Genomic DNA, 24,779 nt, shown 5'->3' with positions numbered 1-24,779 from the left:
TGGTTCATCCTTGGGAGCAATTGCCAAATGCGTGAAGGTACCACGCTAATTTGTAAAAACAATAGTACGCAAGTATAAACACCATGGGACCACGCAGCCGTCATGCCGCTCAGGAAGGAGACTCGTTCTGTCTCCTAGAGATGAATGTACTTTGGTGCGAAAAGTGCAAATCAATCCCAGAACAACAGCAAATAACTTTGTGAAGAAGCTGGAGGAACCAGGTACAAAAGTATCTATATCTACAGTAAAACCAGTCCTATATCGACATAACCTGAAAGGCCGCTCAGCAAGGAAGAAGCCACTGCTCCAAAACCGCCATAAAAAAGCCAGACTACGTTTTGCAACTGCACATGGGGACGAAGATCGTACTTTTTGGAGAAATGCCCTCTGGTCTGATGAAACAAAACTAGAACTGTTTGGCCATAATGACCGAAGTTATGTTTGGAGGAGAAAGGTGGAGGCTTGCAAGCCGAAGAACACCATCCCAATCATGAAGCACGGGGGTGGCAGTATCATGTTGTGGGGTTGCTTAGCTGCAGGAGTGACTAGTGCACTTCACAAAAAAGATGGCCTCATGAGGATGGAAAATTATGTGGATATATTAACATCTCAAGACATCAGTCACGAAGTTAAAGCTTGCTCGCAAATGGGTCTTCCAAATGGACAATGTCCCCAAGCATACTTCCAAAGTTGTGCCAATGGCTTAAGGACAACCAAGTCCAGGTATTGGAGTGGCCATCACAAAGCCCTGACCTCAATCCTATAAAAAATTTGTGGGCAGAACTGAAAAAGTGTGTGCGAGTAAGGAGGCTTACAAACCTGACTCAGTTACACCAGCTCTGTCAGGAGGAATGGGACAAAATTCAGACAACTTATTGTGGGAAGCTTGTGGAAGGCTACCCGAAACCCAAGTTAAACAATTTAAAGGCAATTCTACCAAATACTAATTGAGTGTATGTAAACTTCTGACACACTGGGAATGTGATGAACAAAATAAAAGCTGAAATAAAGAATTCTCTCTGCTATTATTCTGGCATTTCACATTCTTAAAATAAAGTGGTGATCCACTTTAAATGTCAAGAATTGTGAAAAACTGAGTTTAAATGTATTTGGCTAAGGTTTTTTTTTAAATTTTACCTTTATTTAACCAGGCAAGTCAGTTAAGAACAAATTCTTATTTTCAATGACAGCCTGGGAACAGTGGGTTAACTGCCTGTTCAGGGGCAGAACGACAGATTTGTACCTTGTCAGCTCAGGGGTTTGAACTCGCAACCTTCCGGTTGCTAGTCCAACGCTCTAGCCACTAGGCTACCCTGCCGCCCCAGGTGTATGTAAACATCCGACTTCCACTATAGCTCTACTTGTATTATTGATACCACCAATGCACTACGTTAAGCCTATAGGCATGTTGTATAATTGTGCTGCTGAAATGGCTATGCCCCCTCCACACACTTAGGAAAAAAATTGTTATCTAAAACCTAAAAGGGGTCTTCGGCTGTCCCCATAGGGGAGCCCTTTATTGGTTCCAGGTAGAACTCTTTCCAGAGAGGGTTCTACATGGAACCCAAAATGGTCCTACCTGGAACCAAAAACGGTTTTACCTGGAACCAAAAAGGGTTCTCCTATGGGGACAGCTGAAGAACCCTTTTGGAACCCTTTTTTCTAAGAGTCCACTTGTCGACACCTGTTACAGCAAGATTTTTCTTTAACACAGCAGACTATCCAGACCACATGCTTCTTTCATTTAGTTTAATTTAGCTTTCATCAAAAGAGCCATTATTGCCCAGGGTTTAGGAACTACATACGTCAGGCTATGACTTCAATTGATTAGATCAGAGCCAATGATGAAATGGAAAGGATCAGGACGTTATTTAACAAGGGAAACAGAGATCTGGATTAAAGTGAAACGGATCCGTCTTTGTGCGTGCGTGGAGGCGTGTTTGTAGGTCGCCTGGTGGTCCTGTCTGTTTCTATTTTATCCAACTCCTTTCTGGTTTCGTTCATTGTCATGCCAAGCATTTATGTCCATGTATTGAGTCATGTAGCTGGGACCAAGCTATTCTTTAGATTCTTATTTATATGATTATATATTATATTATACCTATATGTTCCACAAAGTACCAAGCACGGTCTCTCTTCATCATAGCTCCCTGCCTGCCCTGGATTGGCAGCTGCCGTCTTGCTCTGGCCCGTACAGTCTGCAGATCGAGATGCAGCCCAAGTCCCACCACCGTGCCCACTACGAGACAGAGGGCAGCCGCGGGGCAGTCAAAGCTCCGTCCGGAGGTCATCCGGTCGTACAGGTAACTATCTCAATAACGTGTGTGTGTGTTCTCTATTATGAATGTCCCTTGAAGCCAGGAGTACTGCATTAAGAGGTCACTGTGGCTAGCAGTTGCACATATTGACACAATTAGCATGGAGCAGGACCATCACCTCTCTGTATTGTGCTTGGCAAGGCTTCTAGAGCTCACGTCACTCTCACCACAGCGGCCCAACACAGAGCTCCTTTCTCTCTAAGGCCGTCGCACTGTTTGGACATGTTGGTTTACTCAAGGTGGGGACCCTGGTAGGCTACTAAGACAGTAGTGTGTGTATGGGGGGAGGGGAGGGGGTTGTGTGTGTGTCATTATATATTCACTGTGTATAAATATAACAGCACATAGCTTATATATAAATGCAAAGGAAGTACAAGTATAGCATAGCACATTGCCTCTTAGAAGGGCTGAGCAAACCCTCTTCTCTTCTCTCCGACTTGATGGTTCCTGCTTCTCTGCAAATCACTCAGCATGTATTGTTAGCACTGCAGCCCGTTTTTTTTTTGTTCTTCAAATAGATCTTTTCAGCACAATGTAACCTGCTGAGTTTCACTTCTGACAACAGCTGTCGCGCCCAACAAGGTGTTATAGACATAGCCACTCAAGCTTCAGTTTCTCGCTCAAAATGAAAGTAATTACACCCATTCATTAAAACCCTTTGTGTACAACGACATAAAAAAAGTGCACCGTTGACATTTTACTCCCCTGCCATCCCATGTTGCACTGAGAGACTTTGACCAACGTTCAGTGTTATAGCAGGTGAAACTGAACTTGATTTCGTTTGTGACTTAGGCTGTATGTTAGTCTTTAAGGGGTCTAAGGAGTGAATCAGGATTAGGGAATTAGCATCCTGTGTGTGTACGTGTGGGACAATTTTCCCAGATAGGTGATGGTAATGACGAGGACAGTTACTGTCTTACTTCACAGATACTTGAGTGAAGTGAATTGAGAAGAAACTCCAACACCCTACAAGCCTGCATAAACCCTGATGAATCTCCATTGAGAGCCTCAAGCATCGAGGCCCTTTCTTTTTCTTTTTTTGATTCCTCAGAGCCTATTTCCTCGCCTCCTTCTCAGCTGTATTGCAGAAGGTCCAAGATCCCTCCCCTCAGATGTTCTACTCCAATGCCTTTTTGTGAAGGAGGGAAGGAGAGAGGATGTGAGGAATCGAGGAAAGATGAATTGAAAGAGCCAATATCACTTGTGTCAATTTTTATTCCATATAGAGTACTGAATAAGGTATTAGCAACTGTGTGCCAGCCTATGGTGGTAATATTGCGATGATTCCGATAAACAGAATGACAGCTGCTCTCGTGACGCGCATATTCTCACCCACTCACATTGTTCACATTTTTTACTTTTGTGGAACAATGATTCAACACCTCAAATATTATATTTGGAGTGAATTAGAATCTCTGGGAAAATAAGAATCAAGCTTCTGACTGGAAGTTTGTTGGCAGAGAACGATTAATGCTGAAGGTCAGGTAAATACTTGATACACACGCAAACACACACAGCATTTGCAAAATGAAGACAGGATTTCATCATATCTCTCCCCTATGTGTAGGATGTGGAGGCAAATATCTCTTTCTCCTCCTCTTCTTTCTCTCTCTCTGTCTCTGTCTCTCTCTCTCTCTGTCTCTCTCTCTCTCTCTCGCTTTCTCTCTCTCTCTCTCTCTCTCTCTCGCTTTCTCTCTCTCTCTCTCTCTCGCTCTCTCTCTCTCTCGCTTTCTCTCTCTCTCGCTCTCTCTCTCGCTCTCTCTCTCTCTTTCTTCACTCATCCTGCGCAGTCCCCAGGGAGGCTGGATAGGGGTGATAGGGCATGTTGTAGTCCCTGGGGTGCCCTGCTGTTATGAGCAATGAGTGGCAGGCGATCGGTGGGTGGTGCAATCATGGAAAATGGGTGAGTGTTTAGTAATGTGGGAGGACAGGGAGAGAGGGAGATGGAGGGAGAGAGAGAGATGTTATGAGGGGAGACAGAGAGAGGAAGATGGAGGGAGAGAGAGAGATGTTATGAGGGCAGACAGAGAGAGTGAGGCGGTGGAAGGGTGTAGGGAGGGCAGAGGGAGGGATCGGCGCAGAGGAAAGAGGGAGAGAGGGAGGGCACAGGGAGTCACCACGCAGGCAGGCAGCTGGGTCTCAGCTGTGTTACCCCCAGAGAGACTCTGCTTCCTGCTGATTAGGGCCCGGGTGGCCCTGAGGTTCGGTGGAGGGAGAAGAGGAGGGGTAGGGTGAGGTGAGACTAGTCCCAGAGCCCGTCCGATGCCTCCTCCTCCACCACCATCCTGGCCCAGGGGGCCTCCGCTTCACTGCCGATGTTGCTCCTCATGAGCCGCTCATTCCTCAAACCTCTCTCAAACACGCTATGACCCCAAGAACACTAACTGACAAACACCTGACTGAAAAACAATGTTACTCAAAACAATGTTTGCTACCTTTACACTGCCACTGTTTCTGTCTTCATGACCACTCAATTTTCTAGCACGGAAGTCCTCCTGTAGCTCCTACATAATGAACAGAGGTGTTTTTCTTATCCCGGCTGCCAAACACAAAGGCTCCCCTTTGTTTAGGAAACTTCCCTTTCTAACGGTGACATCATGCTCAGCTCCTAGCTCCGTCTCCTCCACCATACCGCTCTCCACCGGCCCCTCTTGCAAGATGAAGACGTAAATCTGGGGAGGCCCCGAGCTGCAGCCTGTTGCCACATCCCCACACTGATGGAAACCTCAAGATTATGCGGTACACTGTCTGCACTCTGCTGTCCGTAACCTATCACCCCCACCGGTTTCCTTTCTGGCTCCTCGATCCAACATTCCATCATTTGTTTGCAGACCTACAGTGCAGGCCTCTCAGCCCCTCTCAGCCCCTTCTCGTGATGATGTACCACGTCCTGACCCCCGCGGCCACTTTTCCACTTTACTTACTGGCTGCAGACCACAGCGCCCATTAACGGGATGGAGGGTCCTCTGCTCTACCCCAACTACCCTCCCCGGTCTCCCCCTGATGATTCACCAGGCTCCCCCTCCTCTCACCACAGTTATGTCCAACGTCTACAACACGGTTTACAAAGGCATGCTCAGGAAAAATCCTCTACCTCCCTTTACACTCCGAAGGCCACCATGTCATGATGGATGAGTTTTTCCAAAGAAACCAATATTATGATGGAATTGAATGATTGCCAAAGTGGAATTACATGGAATTATATTTGCATTGAGGGGTAGCAACCTGGGATGTGAACCTCTCGGGAAATTTCATTCAGTTTTACATTGAGACAGGAAACCATAGGAAACACATATAAACACTCACAGGGCACGCAGTGTTAGACAACACCTGTAGAGTATTAGACCCATCACACAGTGTTGTAGTAAGTACGACATATGGATAGAGTATATACTGTAATTATAACAACTGGGCCTGCAGGGCCTGCCTCACTATGACAGGCTCTCTCGTTAACTCTCCGTTTGGAAAATGAAGGCATGGTAGACGGAATGTGTCTCTCATCCGCATGAATGTGTGCTTGGCGTAACCATCTGGTAGAACTGTGTGTTACAGTACAGTACAGCAACCTTTGTGTTTTTCCTTTAGGATGACATGAAGGGCCTTAGCGTATATATGTGCTGCTGGTCGAACATGTGCCTTTTCACCTTGACACCTAAGCTGGCTGTGTAATGTTTTCAGCAACAGTTACAGTAAATGTACGTCATTTATTGTGTTTTAAATCCGGTGCCACTTCTTGTTTAAAACATGAAAGACGCCTTTGGTTCTTCCGTGCAGACTCCTGGGTTGTGTTCATCGACGAACACCGTAGTGAAACGTTTCGCAAAACAGAGATGAACATTAGCGTTTCTTATTGTAAAAGTTCGGATCGTACCTCCCTGTTTCATTTCATTTCGAGAGCATTTTTGTATTTTCATTTTGTCCCTACTGAACACGACCGTGTACTGCTCTACAAGGGGCAGTCGTGGCTGTCCCGAGGAGCAGTTAAGTTTCCCATGAAACTGTGTTTCTGCCTCCGAGGGGCTTCCCTTACTCACAGCCTTGGTATATTGGGCAACCACTAATTACCATTGAACAGCAACTGGAAAGAATTGGACTAAATGCCTGCATTTTCACTGGTTTGAGGTGAGGACCAGAAGCCGCCAGATTTATGAGGAAAAACACTGGTTACCAGCCTTTATATCAGGGTTAGACTGAAATCATTTACACATCAATCTGCCCAAATGTAATACCCTGTACCTTGGCTAAAACGTTATGCCTACACATTTTGGTAACAAGTTGTTCTTTTATTTGGAACTTGGATTTTGCTGGTCTAGGCCAGGACTTGAAACGTTGCCCTTGATTACATAACGTTGGGGGCATACACTTCAATAAAAACGTTGAGGAATATAGCCGCTTTGTCGCTTGTATAAAGAAGTGCCATTTGGAACTTTGGGAAACCCGATACATTAAAAAGTCACATGTTGATATATGAATACTGTATGACTGTGAGGCACTGGAGAAAGATGATGATAAAGACAGTATGGAGGGAAAGAGAGCTTGGGATGAGTGTTTGAATTGGGTACGGCGAAGTCTTGCCGTGTGACTGTCAGCACTTGAGAGAGGGAGCGTGATAATGGGGAAAACCTGAGCTGGTCCCTCCTCTCCCTTCCCCCCCCCCCCGCTTCCTGTCTTCTCTCCCCGCCGCTGCATGCGTCACGTGGACTACGAGTCATGACATTTCTCCAGGCGGTGATGAAATCTCTGGGAGCTAGAAAGAGTTGGATGGGAAAGAGAGCGTTCCAGTGCAGGTCCATATTCACACTCTCCCCACAGCCCAGACTGTGCTGCTATTCACCAGCAAGTCACTTTCTTAAACAAACACGTGCAAATCTTTTCTCTGTCATATTTCAACCGGGCCTGCCTCTGGAGCTTGAGCATAGCACTGACAAGTGTGAAGTCGAGTTTTTATATAAACAGTACGTAAACCAAGGTGATAAAGCACCAGCTACAAAAAAAAAGAGAATAAAAAACATAAAGTTCGTTAAGCTATCACTGACAGGGACACATGATTCTCATTAAAGAGAACATAGTGAACGTGGTTTGAAAGCCCATAGGAAAAACCTCTTCGGAGCACCACCATCTCAGGGCTGAATTTTAGCAGCCGTGGTGATGGATCTGTAATGGTTCATGTGAAATGAATGGTGGAAAAGGACGGGGTGAGCTCTGGTTTCTGAGCTCAACACCCTCGCAGTTACACACCGTCAAAACCCAGACATCCCAGCTGCGTACAATTACACAATTAATGCTTCAGCTGACATGTACAAACGGTTTTATTTGAGATTCGGTCCATCCTGCATGGCACGTGTTGGAAGAGGAGATGCTGTCTAACTTGCCAGTAGATGGTGGTTAGAGGTGTAATGTAATATGGCACATGCAGTGGCAGAAGCTGGTGTAGTGTGACTGCAGCAAATTACGCTTCGATTCAAATTTGGTTTGAGATGATCTCAAAAATAAATATACGTAGCCCAGCTTGACTACATTCACAGCTCCGCTAAACTCATCTGGTCAAGATTAGGCTGTGTGTCTAGACTCATAGATGGCTGGAGACACAAATATGAAGTAGGATTCACAGGTGTGCAAAGCCTCTCTCGTTGAACCACGCTTAAACTTCACCATGGTTCCTCAACTTTGTCTTTTCTTATTGCCCTTGTGAGGATTTAAAATGAAGTACATTTTGCGCTCAGCTTGTGGTTGGTGTGTGTGGACTAGGGAAGGTCACAGGAGCAGAGAGGGAAAGAGGTAGATAGGGGATAGGGGAGAGGAGGGTTGAGGGAGCACATATGGTAAATGAATTGAGGGAGAACGCCCAAGGGGGAGCCTGCCACGTTCCTTTCGCTGTCGGGAAGCATCACTGAGGGTTGCTTGAACTCATTAATCACTTCCCTACCCCACCGTAGGACCCCACCGCCATCGTGCGCTACCGTAGCATTGCCAAGTGAAGGGATAAAGTGAAGGGAGAAAGAATAACCCCCAACACACATACACACTTCACCTCTTGTGGTTTATCCATACACAGGCACGTGAAGGCTGAGGCTAAGGTAATGGTTGGAGGTCACCATGAAATTCAATAACATAGTCTACCGAGGAGCAAAGAACAAAAGGGACAGAGGACACAGGCTTCGAGTGGCAGAGTGGCAGCCTTTTCTTAAATCATAAAGAAATTATGCCATTTTTAACAGACCATTTTGCGTTTTCAAACTGGTACCTCGTGCCCGGTTCCATCGGTTCCGTCGTAGCATGATGGTACAACCTTTTCCTTCCTTCTCGGTCGACTTGTCTATGTGTAAGTAACTGGTAGCATGTGGCGGCTAAGCGTAATTACCACTGGTGACACTGTAAGTAAAATATGAAAAGGCGAGCAGAGAGAGGCGTCTGCTGGTGAGGTCACCGCATGGATGAAGTGCTCTCTGGAGACACATAGACTTCAAGAAGCTCCTGACCCCAGCGTAACTCACTGATGACTAGCATGTGTGGCTAGCACACAGGTCAGGACAGATGCTGGAGACACTGTGGAGCTCTGAAGAAGAAAAAAGGGGAAAGTGAAGGAGAAAAGGAGGCTATAGCCTGCCTAACTAGTTCCCTTGATGTCTGAATCAGGGGACGATATCAAGTCGAGAAGTAGAAAACCAGATCATTTTGTAATGATTGCTGCTGTTTTGTCCATTATTGAGACCCTTGGATAGCATATGTCTAGTACTGTACTGTACTGTGTTGAGAATTTACCAACAGAGAGCTACTGCATGGGCAGGCATGAGCACAACTCGATATGTCGCACCAGACAATTATGCCTTCAGTTTGTAGATGCCCCTCACTTCACTTGTTTTCACAGTCACCTGGCAAGTTTATTATCAGTTTGAGCAAAATTAACTCTAAGTCTTTCTTCACTGCCTCCATAGATGCGTGCTGATTGTGTCTTCGGTTGGTAATTCCCCTTTGTGTTTGGCAGAGTGGGTTGTTACTGAGTGTCAACATGGCCAACAAGGCAGACAAAATACTGGAGATTACAAGATTCCAATGACGTATTTCTCTACCTTCACTTACTTCCCAATCCCTGACCCCCCTGCAAAGGCAATTATAAATCCATTAATCAGATTATGTCATAAGGTTACATGTGGTCTGTGTTTTGTTCTATGACTCAATTCGTTAAATAAACACCGGGTCGCTTATTCCGATTGACTCGCTGTTTTCACTCGGGCACAGCCGCGCTGAACTTCCATAAGACTGAACTTTAAGAAGGGGATTTTGAAACGATACACTTGTACTGGGGACATAATTGAGCAATTTGTGGGATTTTTTTCAGATTGACGTTGTTTGGTTAGGACCTGTCGAGTGTAAGTGATTTCTTGTGACGGTCTCTGATGTGGTCAAGGACCTAGCTGTGTGAAGCCATGGAAGTCTGTCCATCGTTACCCAGTGCGAGGTTTGCCTGTCGACCGTTCAGACCGGATCCCCAAGTTTTGGAGGATCTCTAGGTTTGGAGATTTTTCCAAGTCCACATTAAATGCACATACGCACGCACGCACGCACGCACACACACACACACACACACACACACACACACACACACACACACACACACACACACACACACACACACACACACACACACACACACACACACTTGAACAAACATTGCCTGGGAGCTTGGGAGGTCTAAAGATTTGGTTGCACCGGAAGTGGTCCATTGGGTTAGCAAATGGGCCTGGGTCAGGATTCTTCTCCCAAATATTTTGTAACATTCACCACATTGAGGAATGTGCACAGTTGCCATTTTCTCCCGAGGTTGAAGTATTTTCCCCCTCTCTGAATGGGTTTCAACCATCCCCCATGCTTCTTTCTGAAGACAGTGTTGTTGTAGATGGTTGTAGATCAGGGCTCTCCATCCCTGTTCCTGGAGAGATACCATCCTGTATGTTTTCACTCCAACCCCAGTTGTAAACTAACTCGATTTAGCTCATCAACCAGCTAATTATTAGAACCAGGCGCACTAGAATAGGGTTGGAGCGAAAAACCTACAGGATGGTATCTCCAGGAACAGGGTTGCAGAGCACTCTTCCAGATGCGTGTCCTGGTTGTTTTATGGTTGTTCTAGGTGTTTTTTTGTTGTTCTAGATGGTTGCCCTGGTTGTTTTAGATGACTCTAGTTTTTCTAAGGTTGACTAAATGTTCAATGAACTGACAGGCATCGCCTTCTCACCTAGCTATTGTTTGGCTATTGGGGCTATTGGAGATCACACTCAGCAACGATAGTCTACTGGGTTTAGTGAGTAGTACTAAGTAGTAGCCGTCTTAGCTAGATTTCCATCCCTGTTTTTTGCTGTACTTGCTTTTATTGGGGAATCTGTAGCAGCTAAAGTTGGTCCGTGAGAGGAAGAGGGGAAGTGTATAACTGTTGGAAGTGGTGGTTCCGATACAAGGGGCCTCTTTCATCTCTGTGTGACACCGTCTCTGGTTCCGCTCCTGAGCTTCATAGGCCTTAATGAAAATCATAATGCAGGTTCATAAATGCCCAGAGGCCAAGGGATTGTATGCTGTCAGCATGCTAGGCACAAGTATGTGAATGTTTTTAAAGGGAGTGAGCGACTTGCGATTAAGCTATCCTTGCTTCACTGTGACCTGGTGTTTTTTTTGTGTGAAAGTCAAGCTATCCATGTAAATGTGGATAGAGATATTCTTCTGTATTTTGCAACCAATAGTAAGTAGCCTGAGCTCATAGGAGCCGGAGCCTATCCCCTGCTTCTGTAGTGTGAGGCAGCTTAATGTACAAGTACACCCCTGGACAGGACGCTAGTCTATCGCAGGGTCTTTATCCTTAGTCAATCTCCTGTGTGCCAAGTGGAGACGCATTGGGTCCTATTTTTACAGTCTTTGGTATGACTCGGCCACAGGGGTCACACTTCCATATTCCAATCTCAGGGTGCTCTATAACCACAAGGCAACTGAGTTTATAACCAAACGCAGAAGAATGTAATCAACAATGTAGAATGTGGTGGTTCATTTCTTTACTATCAAATGTGGAGAGACAAACTTGTCACACAAGTCAGAGTTATACTTAAACAAAATCTTTAATCACTTATTGAAAAGGGAGCAGGTCAATACAACGCACACAACGCATATAAAGTGAATCGATTGAGTGCTCTACGATAATGATGGCTGGTCATGGCTGGTCGATGATTCACGCTCAGATGATTCGTTGAGAGCCCCGAGACTAAGAAATATGGACAAATCGATAAAGAGTCATGACATTTTGTTTCAATTGAGTGTGTGTCACTTTTGACCAGAATTTATATTTTCTCATAGACATTGGTATTTTGATATTGTGTGTACAAGACATTTATTGAACACATGTGGAGCTACTAATCATCTAGGATTTATTGTTCTTGAGATTTTGCTGATCACATTAAAAAGCAATTCTATCAAGGATTGCATTTAAAATACTTAATACGTATTGTGCATCAGCAGAAATATTTAACATAGATTGCCAACATACTGTTTATGATTATCCCTTATGAATTCAACTCCTTTTCTGACATGCAAATTTATGTTTACTAACTTCAGTCCATTGCCGAGGGGATCAAATCCTCATAAACATTGTGCATCGTGCTCTTAGGCAGACTTTTAAATTATCATCTTGGTTTTCTATTTGGTCTCCAAAATGGTCACTTTCCATTGAGTCACTGTCAACTGCTAGCCTCTCCTTGGGCACTTTTTTTTATGGCGGCTGTGAGGTTTTAATGAACAGTGAAGTGATGGGAAGCCAACCTCTCCATCAGCACTTGTGTCTGGCTGCCCAGAAGATCTCTACCCCAGACAGACTACCTCCAAAATATCAAAACCCTCTTTAACCTTCCCCTAAAGGGATGTACATTAACAAACCGCTCCCAAATTTGAAAAACAGAAGACTTCAAGAATCTGGAAATGGGTCTCCAACCCGACCGAAAAACAAATCCGACCAAAGGGCCTATTTTCTGAAACCTCCCCCCAAACAAACTTCACTAAAAGCAATCATTAAAGGGCTTCTTAACTATCGGTACCTGATGTGGTGTTCAATCTCTGTTTCCCCAAATGACGGGTTGTTTATGAGGTGCTTTAAAACCCGGCGTTGGGTCTCACCTGGATCTCTTTGTTCTCCCGCCAGCTCTACGGTTACATGGAGAGCGAGCCCCTTACCCTGCAGCTGTTCATCGGGACCGCAGACGACCGCCTCCTGCGACCGCACGCCTTCTACCAGGTCCACCGCATCACGGGCAAGACTGTCTCTACCGCCAGCCACGAGGCCCTGCAGTCCAACACCAAGGTGCTGGAGATCCCTCTGCTGCCCGAGAACAACATGCGAGCCATGTAAGTCCTTGTCTCTCCTTGTCTCTCTCTCTCTCTCTCTCTCTCCTCTCTCTCTCTCTCTCTCTCTCTCTCTCTCTCTCTCTCTGTCTCTCTTTCAACATTCTAACAGTGTCATAAATGCATTTCATATTTCATTCTAATTTGGTTGTGTTTATGAAGGTCTTGGGTAACATTAAAACACAATAGCATTTTCATTTGTTTATGTTACTGTAGGCCAGGCTTAATCAACTAGATTCAGCCGCAGGCAGATTTGACCTTGAGCGGATGATCAGGGGACAGGAACATAATTACAAATAATATGTAGACTGCAAATTGACCACAAGTAGCCCAAACAGATATAATATTTGACAAAAACGGAATAATTTCAAACCTTGCTTACATTTCTATACGATCATGTGTCTTTATATTGTGTGGGAACACTTTGGGAACGGATTTCCAAAATTAAAATCACTTGGAGCTGATTTTCTGGTATTTTATTATATATATTTTTTTTTTAACTTTGTTTTGTTTTGCTCACAAAACTTGGATGGGGGCAAATAAAATCCCCTGTGGGCTGCCTGTTGGGAACCCTGCAGTAAGCTATCTGCTGCTGCTTGCTCACATGTGTTATTCTTGGCAAGATTTATAATTTGAGTGTATCTCTTAAATTTTTTATTTTATTTTTATTTTGGGAATTTTACCCCCAATTTTTTCTCCCCAATTTCATGGTATCCAAATGTTAGTAGTTACTATCGTGTCTCGCTACAACTCCCATACGGGCTCGGAAGGCCGAAAGCCATGCGTCCTCCAAAACACAACCCAACCAAGCAGCACTGCTTCTTAACCCAGCTCGCATCCAGCCCGATAGCCAGAGGAAACACCGTGCACCTGGCGACCTGGTTAGCATGCGCTGCGCCCGGCCCGCCACAGGAGTCGCTAGTGCACGATGATACAAGGATATTCCTACTGGCCAAGCCCTTCCTAACCCGGGCGACGCTAGGCAAATTGTGCGTCGCCCCACAGACCTCCTGGTCACGGCCGGCTGCGACAGAGCCTGGGTGCGAACCCAGAGTTCCACTGCGCCACCCGGGAAGCCCATCTCTTCAATTTTGAGAGTTGTTTAACAAAAGTGTTTTGGAAACCTCAGAATCTGCTCTTTCTCATATTATATTGGAATCAAAACGTCTTCCCTGCAAACAATAAGTCACGTCTTCTTAAAACTGCTTATAACACAAGTTCTGTTTGTGATATTCTAACCAAATTCTTATATAGGAGGGGGGCATGACTAACAATGGCAGAGAGTTTTCTATTTTAAATTCATATGCAGTCAAAAGGACTGCCTCTGCGCTTCTAGTGTTAAAAATGGTACCATTGCAGTATTTGCAATGATCACCAACAGTGTGTGTTGGAATTCAGGAAGAAAGACAACCAAAGCAATGCTAATACAGTGCAGTACAGAATGTAGAAGTCTAAAAGGAATAATGCCCAGGAAATCCAATAGGCCTCATTTCTTTTGGTTTTCTCCCCATTGCACCCAATCTGCCGTGTGCATAAAAATACCCAATTCTTGAAATCACTATATCCTTGTGTGCAGCTGTAAATCACTCTCCAACTCCGGATCTCCAGCAGGTCAGAAGGTTGCGCTCCGCAGGGTACCCAGGCAGCAGCTCCTGCCCTGAGGCTCTGTTCAGGTCTCAATTGGTCTGCTGTCCCAAGGCCCAGGACTTTTCTCTGATGGAGAAGGCAGCTAAATCTCAACTCAAGCTCCATCACCACCTACTAAACTGTAGCTTTTACTCTCCTCTGTGTTTCAATGGTATAACATCTTTTTTAGAAGAACTGGTGTAGATTGAATGGGCTTATATTAAGTTAAAGCTTATTTGAATATTTGTTTCGATATTGTGGGAGGTTACGAAGATATTTGGCAAGCACCATGAGATATCAGATCTCTTTGACTGGAAAATGAACTTATTTGGTTTAACATAGTTGAACCTTCCATTTCCAACAATGCTGTACTGCCCCTTTATAATGTATCAAATCTAGACAGGGGATACTTTGAATAACTTCAGCCATTACACTTTACAGGGCACAATGGATAAATCTGATATTCGAGAAAACTATTCAGATGACGTCATGTTTCCCCTTTTGTCGTCACCATGTAAGCTAAAGGATATTGTAGAACTGAGCCTCGGGGTTGGGGTAGAACATTGTAGGCCAGGGTAGTGTCCATTAGGTCACGCTACTGAAAACCTTTTAAAGTGTTTTCGCGACAGACAAAGTAAATGAGCATTTCTTAGTTCAGGTAGTCCTTACATGTTTCAGTCTGTTTTCATCTGTTTGGTGTCTAATGAACACAGCCCATGTTTTCTCTCTCTATCGGCTGGCTGGAAGGCCAGGGTCTGTCTGAGGAGGGTCGGTCGCTGACGGAGTCTTTCCATTGAGCTGTTAACAGTCAGCCTGATAACACTCCGGCCAGCCCTTTGCTCTCACGCCAGCTCTCTCTCGCTCGCTCACGGTGTGGGACGTTACATAGCCGGTACTGTAGACAACGGATGTCAGACGCCAGACACATATCAATCTGTCTCTTTCTTCCCTATTGTTACCGATAAAGTTGTATCTGTGGTTTAGTATCCACCCATTGAAATGGATAGTAGCCAGTAGCTTTATTACACAGTATGTTGTCTTTGAGAATCTAGAACATTCCGGGCTACTTCTATACTATGATTTTGAATCATGTAACATTCACTGAACAAGTAGAGTTGTTGTTGGGAGAGAAAAAAACAATTCCACTCAACTACTCAACATTTGTCAGTTCATATTGATTTGACAAACAAATGTCAAGTGAACCATCAACCTGCAAATCCAGTTTTTGTTCGGTAACCGTTTCCTGCCACCTGTCCTGTACAACTGACCATGTATCCCCCTTTCCCTTTCCACCATTGCAGTCTTAATGTTTTGCAGTGACTTAATGCTTTGCTGACACTGTTCCACCACAAGTGTAGGATACATCTGGCAGTGTTTTTTATGACCAACAGTCGCCATGCCGTCCGTACAGATCTTGACTTTGAGCTGACTTCAACATATCACTGGTACAAGCCGTGACTGGCTGCTCCACACCATAGTTCATGAAAAGAGACACTAATGTTCATTCCAACAGTTGTTTGACAGTAAAACAGAGCATGGCGTACTACCTCTAATGTGTTTGTTTTAAAACCATAACTGCGTGACTGAACACTTACATCATGCATGAGCCACTAAAGAAACTTGTTGTAAGTCTTCTTTAAAAAAAAAAAATAATTAAAAAAAATCTCATTCAGATAGACCAAAGTGAAGGGGAAAATGTGTATAAAACTTGACATTTAACATGTTCCAGGAATTCCACCCAAAAAGCTACAATGTCAAATTATTGAAACGCCAAGCCATATCCCATATGTATTTCTTGACTTTTTACCAGCAACTTTTTGGTTTTAGTTTAATTTCTTGAAAGACCTGTCTGAAAAGTGATGCCTTTTTCCCTTAAGAAGGAAAATCCTCCCGCAAAAAAAAATAATATATTAAATGAAATAAAATAAATAAAGACAGCAAATTAAAAAAAAAACAAGTCTGCAGCTAAATGTGGCATTGGTTAGTGAGGTTGAAACCGTAAATGTTTGAAATGTTAAAAGTATGAGACCCGAACAGTGCAGAGGGAGCTTTTTTTGGGGGGGGGGGTAGACAGGGGGTTATAAAGTGGCTGTGAGAATGCAGGCGGCAGCCAATGGGCTTCTCCTCTGGAAAGTGACGGTGGAGAGACCAAAGGCCTGGGCGGTGTTCATTAGGCACTAATAGACGATAAACTGAGTGAAACAGTTGCACATAGTTTTAAAGCGTTTTCAGTTACTTGCCCTAATGAACACGACCCTGAAGATTGCTCCAGAGAGCTGTATTCTGGGGCGCCAGGAATATTAAAAGTCACATAAACAAATGAATGTTGTTCTTAGAAGAAATGGGAAGTGACTCAGTAGTGTTCTGCTGGACTTACGATATCTGCGATCCGGAAGTTTAGACGAGACGTCTCTGAGTCGGAGTGCTGATCTAGGATCCGTTTTGCCTTTTAGATCATAATTAATAATATTTTATGGACAGATCCTAGACCTGCACTCTTACCTTGGGAGAGGCTTTGTGGATCTGGCCCTGGTCTCTTTGATCAAATAGGGGAAAGGGGGATACCTAGTCAGTTGTACAACTGAATGCCTTCAACTGAAATGTGTCAACCGTCTTCCGCATTTAACCCAACCCCTCTTTCCAGGACCTGTTCCTGACAGTGAACTAACTAGTACATCTGCAATATAGATGTCTCTATGATCTCATGATGATGACGTAATAATAATATACTGTACTTTTTTATGTTTCTGTTATATGATGACACAGTATGATGACACAGTATGATGACACAGTATGATGACAGTATGATGATACAGTATGATGATACAGTATGATGATACAGTATATTCCATCTGTAATCTATGTCTCAATGTAGTCTGATGATCATGGTCTATAATAAACTCTGGATTTCGGAGACAAGCAGTAGCATAGTGCTCATCCAGACAGTATATTGATTAGTACCTATATGCTGATGCTAAAATGGATCCTCTCCCCTGTGTGACAGCATTGACTGTGCAGGGATCCTGAAGCTGCGGAACTCTGACATCGAGCTGCGTAAGGGCGAGACGGACATCGGGCGGAAAAACACGCGTGTGAGGATGGTGTTCCGTGTGCACATCAACCAGCCCAATGGCAGGACCATCTCCCTACAGGCCTCCTCCAACCCCATCGAGTGCTGTGAGTATACACGCACATGTGCGTGCACACACACACACACACACACACACACACACACGTGCACCCACCCACACACACACACACACACACACACACACACACACACACGCACACACACACACAATGACTGTTCGTTATGAACACACATATCCACAGGTGCACACACACAAACCCAAAACACTCTCTTAGCATGGAAATCAGTATGATGTGGCCTTTTGGACCCAATTCAAATCTTTATATGATGAAAGCAATTTGCCAAGTTGTTGAATGCATTGTACTTTCATTGATAACTGTGAGGTGATGCCTCTTAAAGAAGAAGTTACAGGTCTGTGAGAGCCAGAAATCTTGCTTGTTTGTAGGTGACCAAATACTTATTTTCCACCATAATTTGCAAATAAATTCATAAAAAATCCTACAATGTGATTTTCTGAAAAAAAATCTCATCGTTGATGTGTACCTATGATGAAATTACAGGCCTCTCTCATCTTTTTAAGTGGGAGAACTTGCCCAATTTGTGGCTCACTAAATACTTTTTTGCCCCACTGTATGTCATATATCCCTCAGTGCATTTTATGACTCTATGCCTAACTTATTGTGGTGAGGTGACACTATTATCAGAGGTGTATGAAGGGTCATTTGCCAGCTCGAGATCTCACGGGGTTGGAAGTGTGTATGGAAACCGCTAACTATGTCAATCAGTTGAGTGTGTGTGCGTGTGTGTATGGGTGTGTTTGTGTGTGTGTATATGTGTGTTTATATGTGTGTGTATATGTGTGTGTGTGTGTGTGTGTGTGTGTGTGTGTGTGTGTGTGTGTGTGTGTGTGTGTGTGTGTGTGTGTGTGTGTGTGTGTGTGTGTGTGTGTGTGTGTGTATGTGTGTGTGGTCATGTCCATCCTGAGGAGATAGACTATGTGTGATGGGTGGTAGGAATGTGCTCGTCTTGTAGTTTCTAGTCCAAGGTTGATGATGACACATGTTTTGATTGATTACTGCATTTTATTTTATTTTTTTTACAATGGACTGATGGATCATTATTACAGATGACTGAATGAGTCAAGTCAATTGCATAGGGATGTAATGACGGAGCATTGTGCGTCTGGCTGTGAACATGGTCTTGATAACCAAGAACCCCTGAGGTGCATTGATAAAAGCAGAGACAGGTGGTGGATAAAGTATGACTGAAGTATGACTTGTTATTTGGCTTGTTCCTCCCTGGGTGAATATGAAAAATAATGAATCTAGAAAGTAAAAAAGCTGATTGGGTCACCAGATAAATATTGTTTTGATCCATTTTTATATATTTCACGTTTAAAAAATAAAAAGTCTGTTGTCTGACAATCAGAAAATAGCCAGTGGTGTTAAAAAGCCATTTGAAAACTGATAAGGCGGTTGCTAAGCAACTCCTGCTGTGACATGGCAGAGTTGGGGAGGTAGGGGATCTGGAGGTCTGGGGGCGGATGGGGAGTGGGTAAGGAAAGCTTGAGCAGTATAGAGTGCTGTTGTGTATGCAGTATAAAGTGTATATCCGCTCACTGTTTTATTATTTTTTTTGTCCAGCTATTGTGCCAAGTTGGATGTGAATTAACACTCTCTCCTCGTGTCTGTCTGTCTGTCTGTCTGCCTGCCTGTCTGTCTCTCTGTCTGTCCCTCCTCCAGCCCAGCGCTCAGCACAGGAGCTGCCCCTGGTAGAGAAGCAGAGCCTGGACAGCTACCCTGCCATGGGGGGAAAGAAGATCCTCCTCAACGGACACAACTTTCTGCCAGACTCCAAGGTGGTGTTTGTGGAGAAGGCCCAAGGTAAATTAGGATGCAAACAAAGCAGCTACACACACTATCTCTCTCTCTATCTTTCTCTATATATCTTTATCTCTTTCTCTCACACTCTTCCTTAATATCTCACTTTTAAGTTATCCCTCTGTCTGCCTCTCTCTCTCTCTCTCTCTCCCTTCATTGCGTTCCCTCGGTCTCCTCCCGTCAAAATAGAGCAGGGTCTGCCAGGGAGCCACATGTGGTGTGCATTAAGGAACTATATTTTTAACCGAACCGTATTTACATTTGTAGAAGTTTCCATTGCCTGTTTAGTGACGCTCGCCACAAGTTAAGGAATGAATCACAAGCGGGGCATGTGCAACGTCTCTTTCTTTCTTTGCTCTCTCTCTCTCTCTCTCTCTCTCTCTCTCTCTCTCTCTCTCTCTGTCTCTCTCTGTCTCTCTCTCTCTCTCTCTCTGTCTCTCTCTCTCTCTCTCTCTCTCTCTCTCTCTCTTCTCTCTCTCTTCTCTCTTTCACGTCTTTCAAGTTACCTTCGTACAGATGTAGGATCTTAATTTGAGACAGTTTGCTACAACAGGAAAATAATCCTGCAGCAACATGATTATAATTCATGGACATTTTTGTAGGGGTTGATACATTTTTTTGTAAGGGAAAATCAAGTCTGAAATTTCAAAGTGGAAATTACCAACTTTAGAAGCCTTTTTAAACCTTGAATATACAAGAAGTTTGCATTTCCTGCAACAGAAGGAAGATCAAATTAAGGCATGGCATCTGTACCTCTGTCCCACAATTTCTCCCCTATTATTTCTCTCTCTCTCTCTCTCTCTCTCTCTCTCTCTCTCACACTTCTTATCTCTCTCTCATGCTGTCACATGCACACACACACACACACACACACACACACACACACACACACACACACACACACACACACACACACACACACACACACACACACACACACACACACACACACACACACTGACTCCCCCCTCCTGCAGTGTGATTTGTTATTACTTTTACATTTAATATTTTTCCCATTCGTTTCCTCTCTGTGTGGGAGTGAGAGGAGAGACGACTATGTGAAGACACTGGTGATCAAGTTTACAAACAGTCATTTCCTTGATTGGGTCTAGTGAATCAAAGGCAACTGTACTGGCCAAGTCTGGTCTGTGTAAACACACGTGATGATGGTGATGATGATGATGATCATGAGGAGATAGTGGATAGCTGTAGATGTTTTCCAAGGAAAGAGGATAATCTGACCTTTTTTCATTATTGGTTTATATAGATATACTGTCTGTGGTGTTTTTTTGGCATTTGTTAACTGACATTTACTGCTTGTGTTTCAAAATGTTTGTGCTGTGAGAAGAGAAAGTTATATGTGAGAGGTTTTTCATAGTGTCTTGATTTATCCTCGTAGGAATGATTTGGAGTTGCTCGGCAAGCTATCGAGGAGGTGTTATTCAGAAAGACGACTTATAGGTACATTCCAACTCCAGGTCAACTCAGTAGACTGGTACAAGACTTGAAGCATCAGCCCTGACACGTCATTATCTCCTGAGAGGGTGTCTGTTTTCTCCTGGGTGAAGATGGCAAGCTCTAGGACTCTGCAGCTGCCTTTATCAGCTCTGAGCGAGGTATTTGCTCCTGTTTTTTGGAGAGGATTTCCCCACGCCTGGTACTATTGGCCTTGGAGTCTCCCTGTCATGGAAACACCCCCTGCTGCCAAAAGTAGCCTCTCACCCCCCCCCCCCACACACACACACACACACACTCCCGAAACCCCTTTATCAACCCCTTACCCCTCCACAGTTGTGTCATTGGGTCTCTCTCACCCTGACGGCTGGCAAACCCCTCAGCCCCTTAGAACCCACCGGGGTGAGAAGAGGGAGAGATTGACTTGTTCATGTGCTGGGAGCCTCCCCATGTCTGACTAACTCCACATGAAGTGGGATCCCTGAAGAGAGGGAAGCCCTGTCTCGTCTAGCACCTTCTCGTCCCTTTTACCCCCTTCACCTTTCATCATCCATCCCCCCCCTCCTTCTCCTTCCGCTCTCTCGTTCCCTCTCGCTCTCTCCCAGCCCTGTCCTCACTATCTTTCTCTCTCCTCATCGGCCCGTTAAAGCGATTAGCCAGGGTGGTGTGTGCTCCAGGGATCCCCACACGGCTGCCTGCTATCGACATTTCAGTGGCTTGTTTTCCTTCTCATGGCGTCCAGGGAGCGAGACTTCTGAGAGGGTGCATAAAGTGAGGGATTTATTTTCATGCCCCCTCCTTCTCCCTGACCCTGTCTCAGTGTCTGTCTGCTTTGTCTGCTCTTTTGTAAGCAATAAAGGACCCAGTACTTCCAAGGGTCTCCCAGCTCAAAGCTCATTATCACAGTACTACACGCACACGCACACACACACACACACACACACACACACACACACACACACACACACACACACACACACACACACACACACACACACACACACACACACACACACACACACTCAGACACTCACTCAGACACACACACTCAGACACACACACTCAGACACACAGACATGCACACACACACACACACACTCAGACACACACGCTCAGACACACACACGCACACACACACACACACACACACACACACACACACACACACACACACACACACACACACACACACACACACACACACACACACACACACACACACACACACACACACACAGAAACCTTTGTATAATAGCCACTTCACAGGAGTTGATACATCTGTAGAAATGTTCTTATGCTCTATTTAAATGTTTCATATAGAATGACATCTTGGAATTTTGTTCACATAATATTGCAGTTTGAGAAAAGTTTTTGAGTTTGAGTCTCATTGTTGATTTCGGTCGGAAGACAAAAAAAGTGGAAAAGGAAAAAGCTATCCAATAAAATCGAATTATATTAAAGTTGTAAACCATGAATATGGTTTTATATTACATTGTAAAAGTAAAAGCGCACACACACGCACGCACACACACACGCGCACGCACACACACTGTAGCCATAACTGCTTGTGTTCCAGCGGTGACATCCATTACTGCTGCAGCGACTAAAGGTTTGGAGAGCTGCTCACTTTCCAAGACGTGCTCCAATAAACACCTCCCCGGAAAATTCCAACGATCTATTCTTAAAGAGCTACAAAAGAGCAACAGACAGGACTTAACTTGACCTAACTTGAGCTTTCTATGCCAAACTATGTCGTGGTATTCCATTGCTGCACAGAGAGGGCACCTCCTTCCTACTATACTTCAACGCCCATATTTGATATTTAGACATTTTCTTTGGCTGTGGAGTTCTATCTGGTGCTCTACAGTCTTTATTGTAGGATGTTCAATAGATGGGGTGAAGAGGACAATGAAACTCGACCAAAACAATGGAATTTCCTTGGAAACGCATGGGGGAAAGATGCTGTGGGAGGAAGATCCCCAATCTCCATATTTCCCCCCAGAAAAATGAGTTTGTCTTTCAATGTGTGTCATATGTGTAAATCAAATCTAAGTTTATTGGTGTGTTTCACTATATGTTGAGGTTAAAATCGGAGTAAAAGGCTTGTATAGTCTATGACTAGGGTGGCTGGAGTCTGACAATTTTTAGGGCCTTCCTCTGACACCTCCTGGTATAGAGGTCCTGGATGGCAGGAAGCTTGACCCCGGTGATGTACTGGGCCGTACGCACTACCCTCTGTAGTGGCTTGCGGTCGGAGGCTGAGCAGTTGCCACACCAGGCAGTGATGCAACCCGTCATGATGCTCTCGATGGTGCAGCTGTAAAACCTTTTGAGGACCTGAGGAACCATGCCACATCTTTTCTCCTGAGGGGCAATAGGTTTTGTCGTGCCCTCTTCATGACTGTCTTGGTGTGCTTGGACCATGTTAGTTTGTTGGTGATGTGGACGCCAAGAAACTTGAAGCTCTCAACCTGCTCCAGCCCCTTCGATGAGAATGGGGGCCTGCTCAGTCCTCCTTTTCCTGTAGTCCACAATCTCCTTTGTCTTGATCACGTTGAGGGAGAGGCTGTTGTCCTTGCACCACACGGTCAGGTCTCTGACCTCCTCCCTATAGGCTGTCTCATCGTTGTCGGTGACCAGGCCTACCACTGTTGTTTCATCAGCAAACTTAATGATGGTGTTGGAGTCGTGCCTGGCCATTCAGTCATACGTGAACAGGGAGTACAGGAGGTGTTGAGGATCAACATGGCAGATGTGTTGTTTTCTACCCTTACCACCTGGGGGCGGCCCGTCAGGAAGTCCAAGATCCAGTTTCAGAGAGAGGTGTTTAGTCCCAGGGTCCTTAGCTTGGTGAGGAGCTTTGAGGGCACGATGGTGTTGAACACTGAGCTGTAGACAATGAATAGCATTCTCACATAGGTGTTCCTTTTGTCCAGGTGGGAAAGGGCAGTGTGGAGTGCAATAGAGATTGCATCATCTGTGGATCTGTTGGGTTGTTGTGCAAATTGTAGTGGGTCTATGGTTTCTGGGATAATGGTGTTGATGTGAGCCATGCCAAGCCTTTCAAAGCATTACATGGCTACAGACGTGAGTGCTTCAGATCGGTAGTCATTTAGACAGTTTTGGGAGAGGTTTAAAATGTCAGGGAAGACACTTGCCAGTTGGTCAGCGCATGCTCGGAGTACACGTCCTAGTAATCCGTCTGGCCCAGCAGCCTTGTGAATGCTGACCTATTTAAAGGTTTTATTCACATTGGCTGCGGAGAGCGTGATCACACACTGTCGTCCGGAACAGCTGATGATCTTGTGCATGTTTCAGTGTTACTTGCCTCGAAGCAAGCATAGACGTTATTTAGCTCGTCTGGTAGGCTGGTGTCACTGGGCAGCTCTCAGCTGTGCTTTCCTTTGTGGTCTGTAATAGTTTGCAAGCCCTGCCACATCCGACGAGCTTCGGATCCGGTGTCGTACGATTGTGAATGTGTGCCAATGACAGCGTCACAAAATCCTGCATGCCATTGACCTTTTTACCTCATCTTTTGGTCGAACTAAAACTACATTATCTGTACTGAGATGTAGTTTGATTTGGCTATATATAATGAATTGTCCGTTTTCCATCAAAAAGTGATTGATTTGTTGTCACAATAACAGTGGTTAAGATATGTAGTCGACCGGTGTCCATTTAAGAGGCTCATAATGGACTGTCTTTCTGTTCCTCTCACTCTCTCCCTCTCTCTCCCTCTCTCTTCCTGTCTTATGTGTTGTTTTGCTTGTTTCTCAATCCCCCTCTCTGTATCAAAAGAGCAGAGCTCATGGATGGTGGCACTACGGGAGGGTTTAATGTGCCCAGAAAAATAATTACTTCTACTTTTCAAATGTTAAGGCCGTCCCCATTGCTCTGCATCAAGGACCTGCAGGATGACTGATGCAAACAGAGTGTGCATGTGTGTGTGTGCATGTGTGTGTGTACATGTCTGTGTGCTGCCGCTTAGGGGTAGGGTAGCTAGTGTCTGGTAGCTAGCCTACGGGCCTGTTT

General features: G+C 44.8%; 1 protein-coding gene across 2 annotated transcripts in view; it reads left to right on the top strand.

The window, feature by feature from the left end:
* LOC135520030 (nuclear factor of activated T-cells, cytoplasmic 1-like) overlaps positions 1 to 24,779 on the top strand; it is a 90,884-nt gene that overhangs the window by 6,960 nt on the left and 59,145 nt on the right. For both annotated transcript variants that reach the window (XM_064945337.1, XM_064945338.1), the window contains exons 3-6: positions 2,147 to 2,303; positions 12,496 to 12,698; positions 17,326 to 17,498; positions 19,155 to 19,295. In XM_064945337.1, the coding sequence (XP_064801409.1) occupies positions 2,147 to 2,303; positions 12,496 to 12,698; positions 17,326 to 17,498; positions 19,155 to 19,295 (674 nt within the window). The remainder of the gene's footprint in view (positions 1 to 2,146; positions 2,304 to 12,495; positions 12,699 to 17,325; positions 17,499 to 19,154; positions 19,296 to 24,779) is intronic.

This window comes from Oncorhynchus masou, chromosome 29 (genome assembly GCF_036934945.1).
Source record: "Oncorhynchus masou masou isolate Uvic2021 chromosome 29, UVic_Omas_1.1, whole genome shotgun sequence".
In the NCBI taxonomy this organism is placed as follows: Eukaryota; Metazoa; Chordata; class Actinopteri; order Salmoniformes; family Salmonidae; genus Oncorhynchus; species Oncorhynchus masou.
Note: the sequence above shows the minus strand (reverse complement) of the source record. Positions and strands in the feature narration are given on the sequence as shown.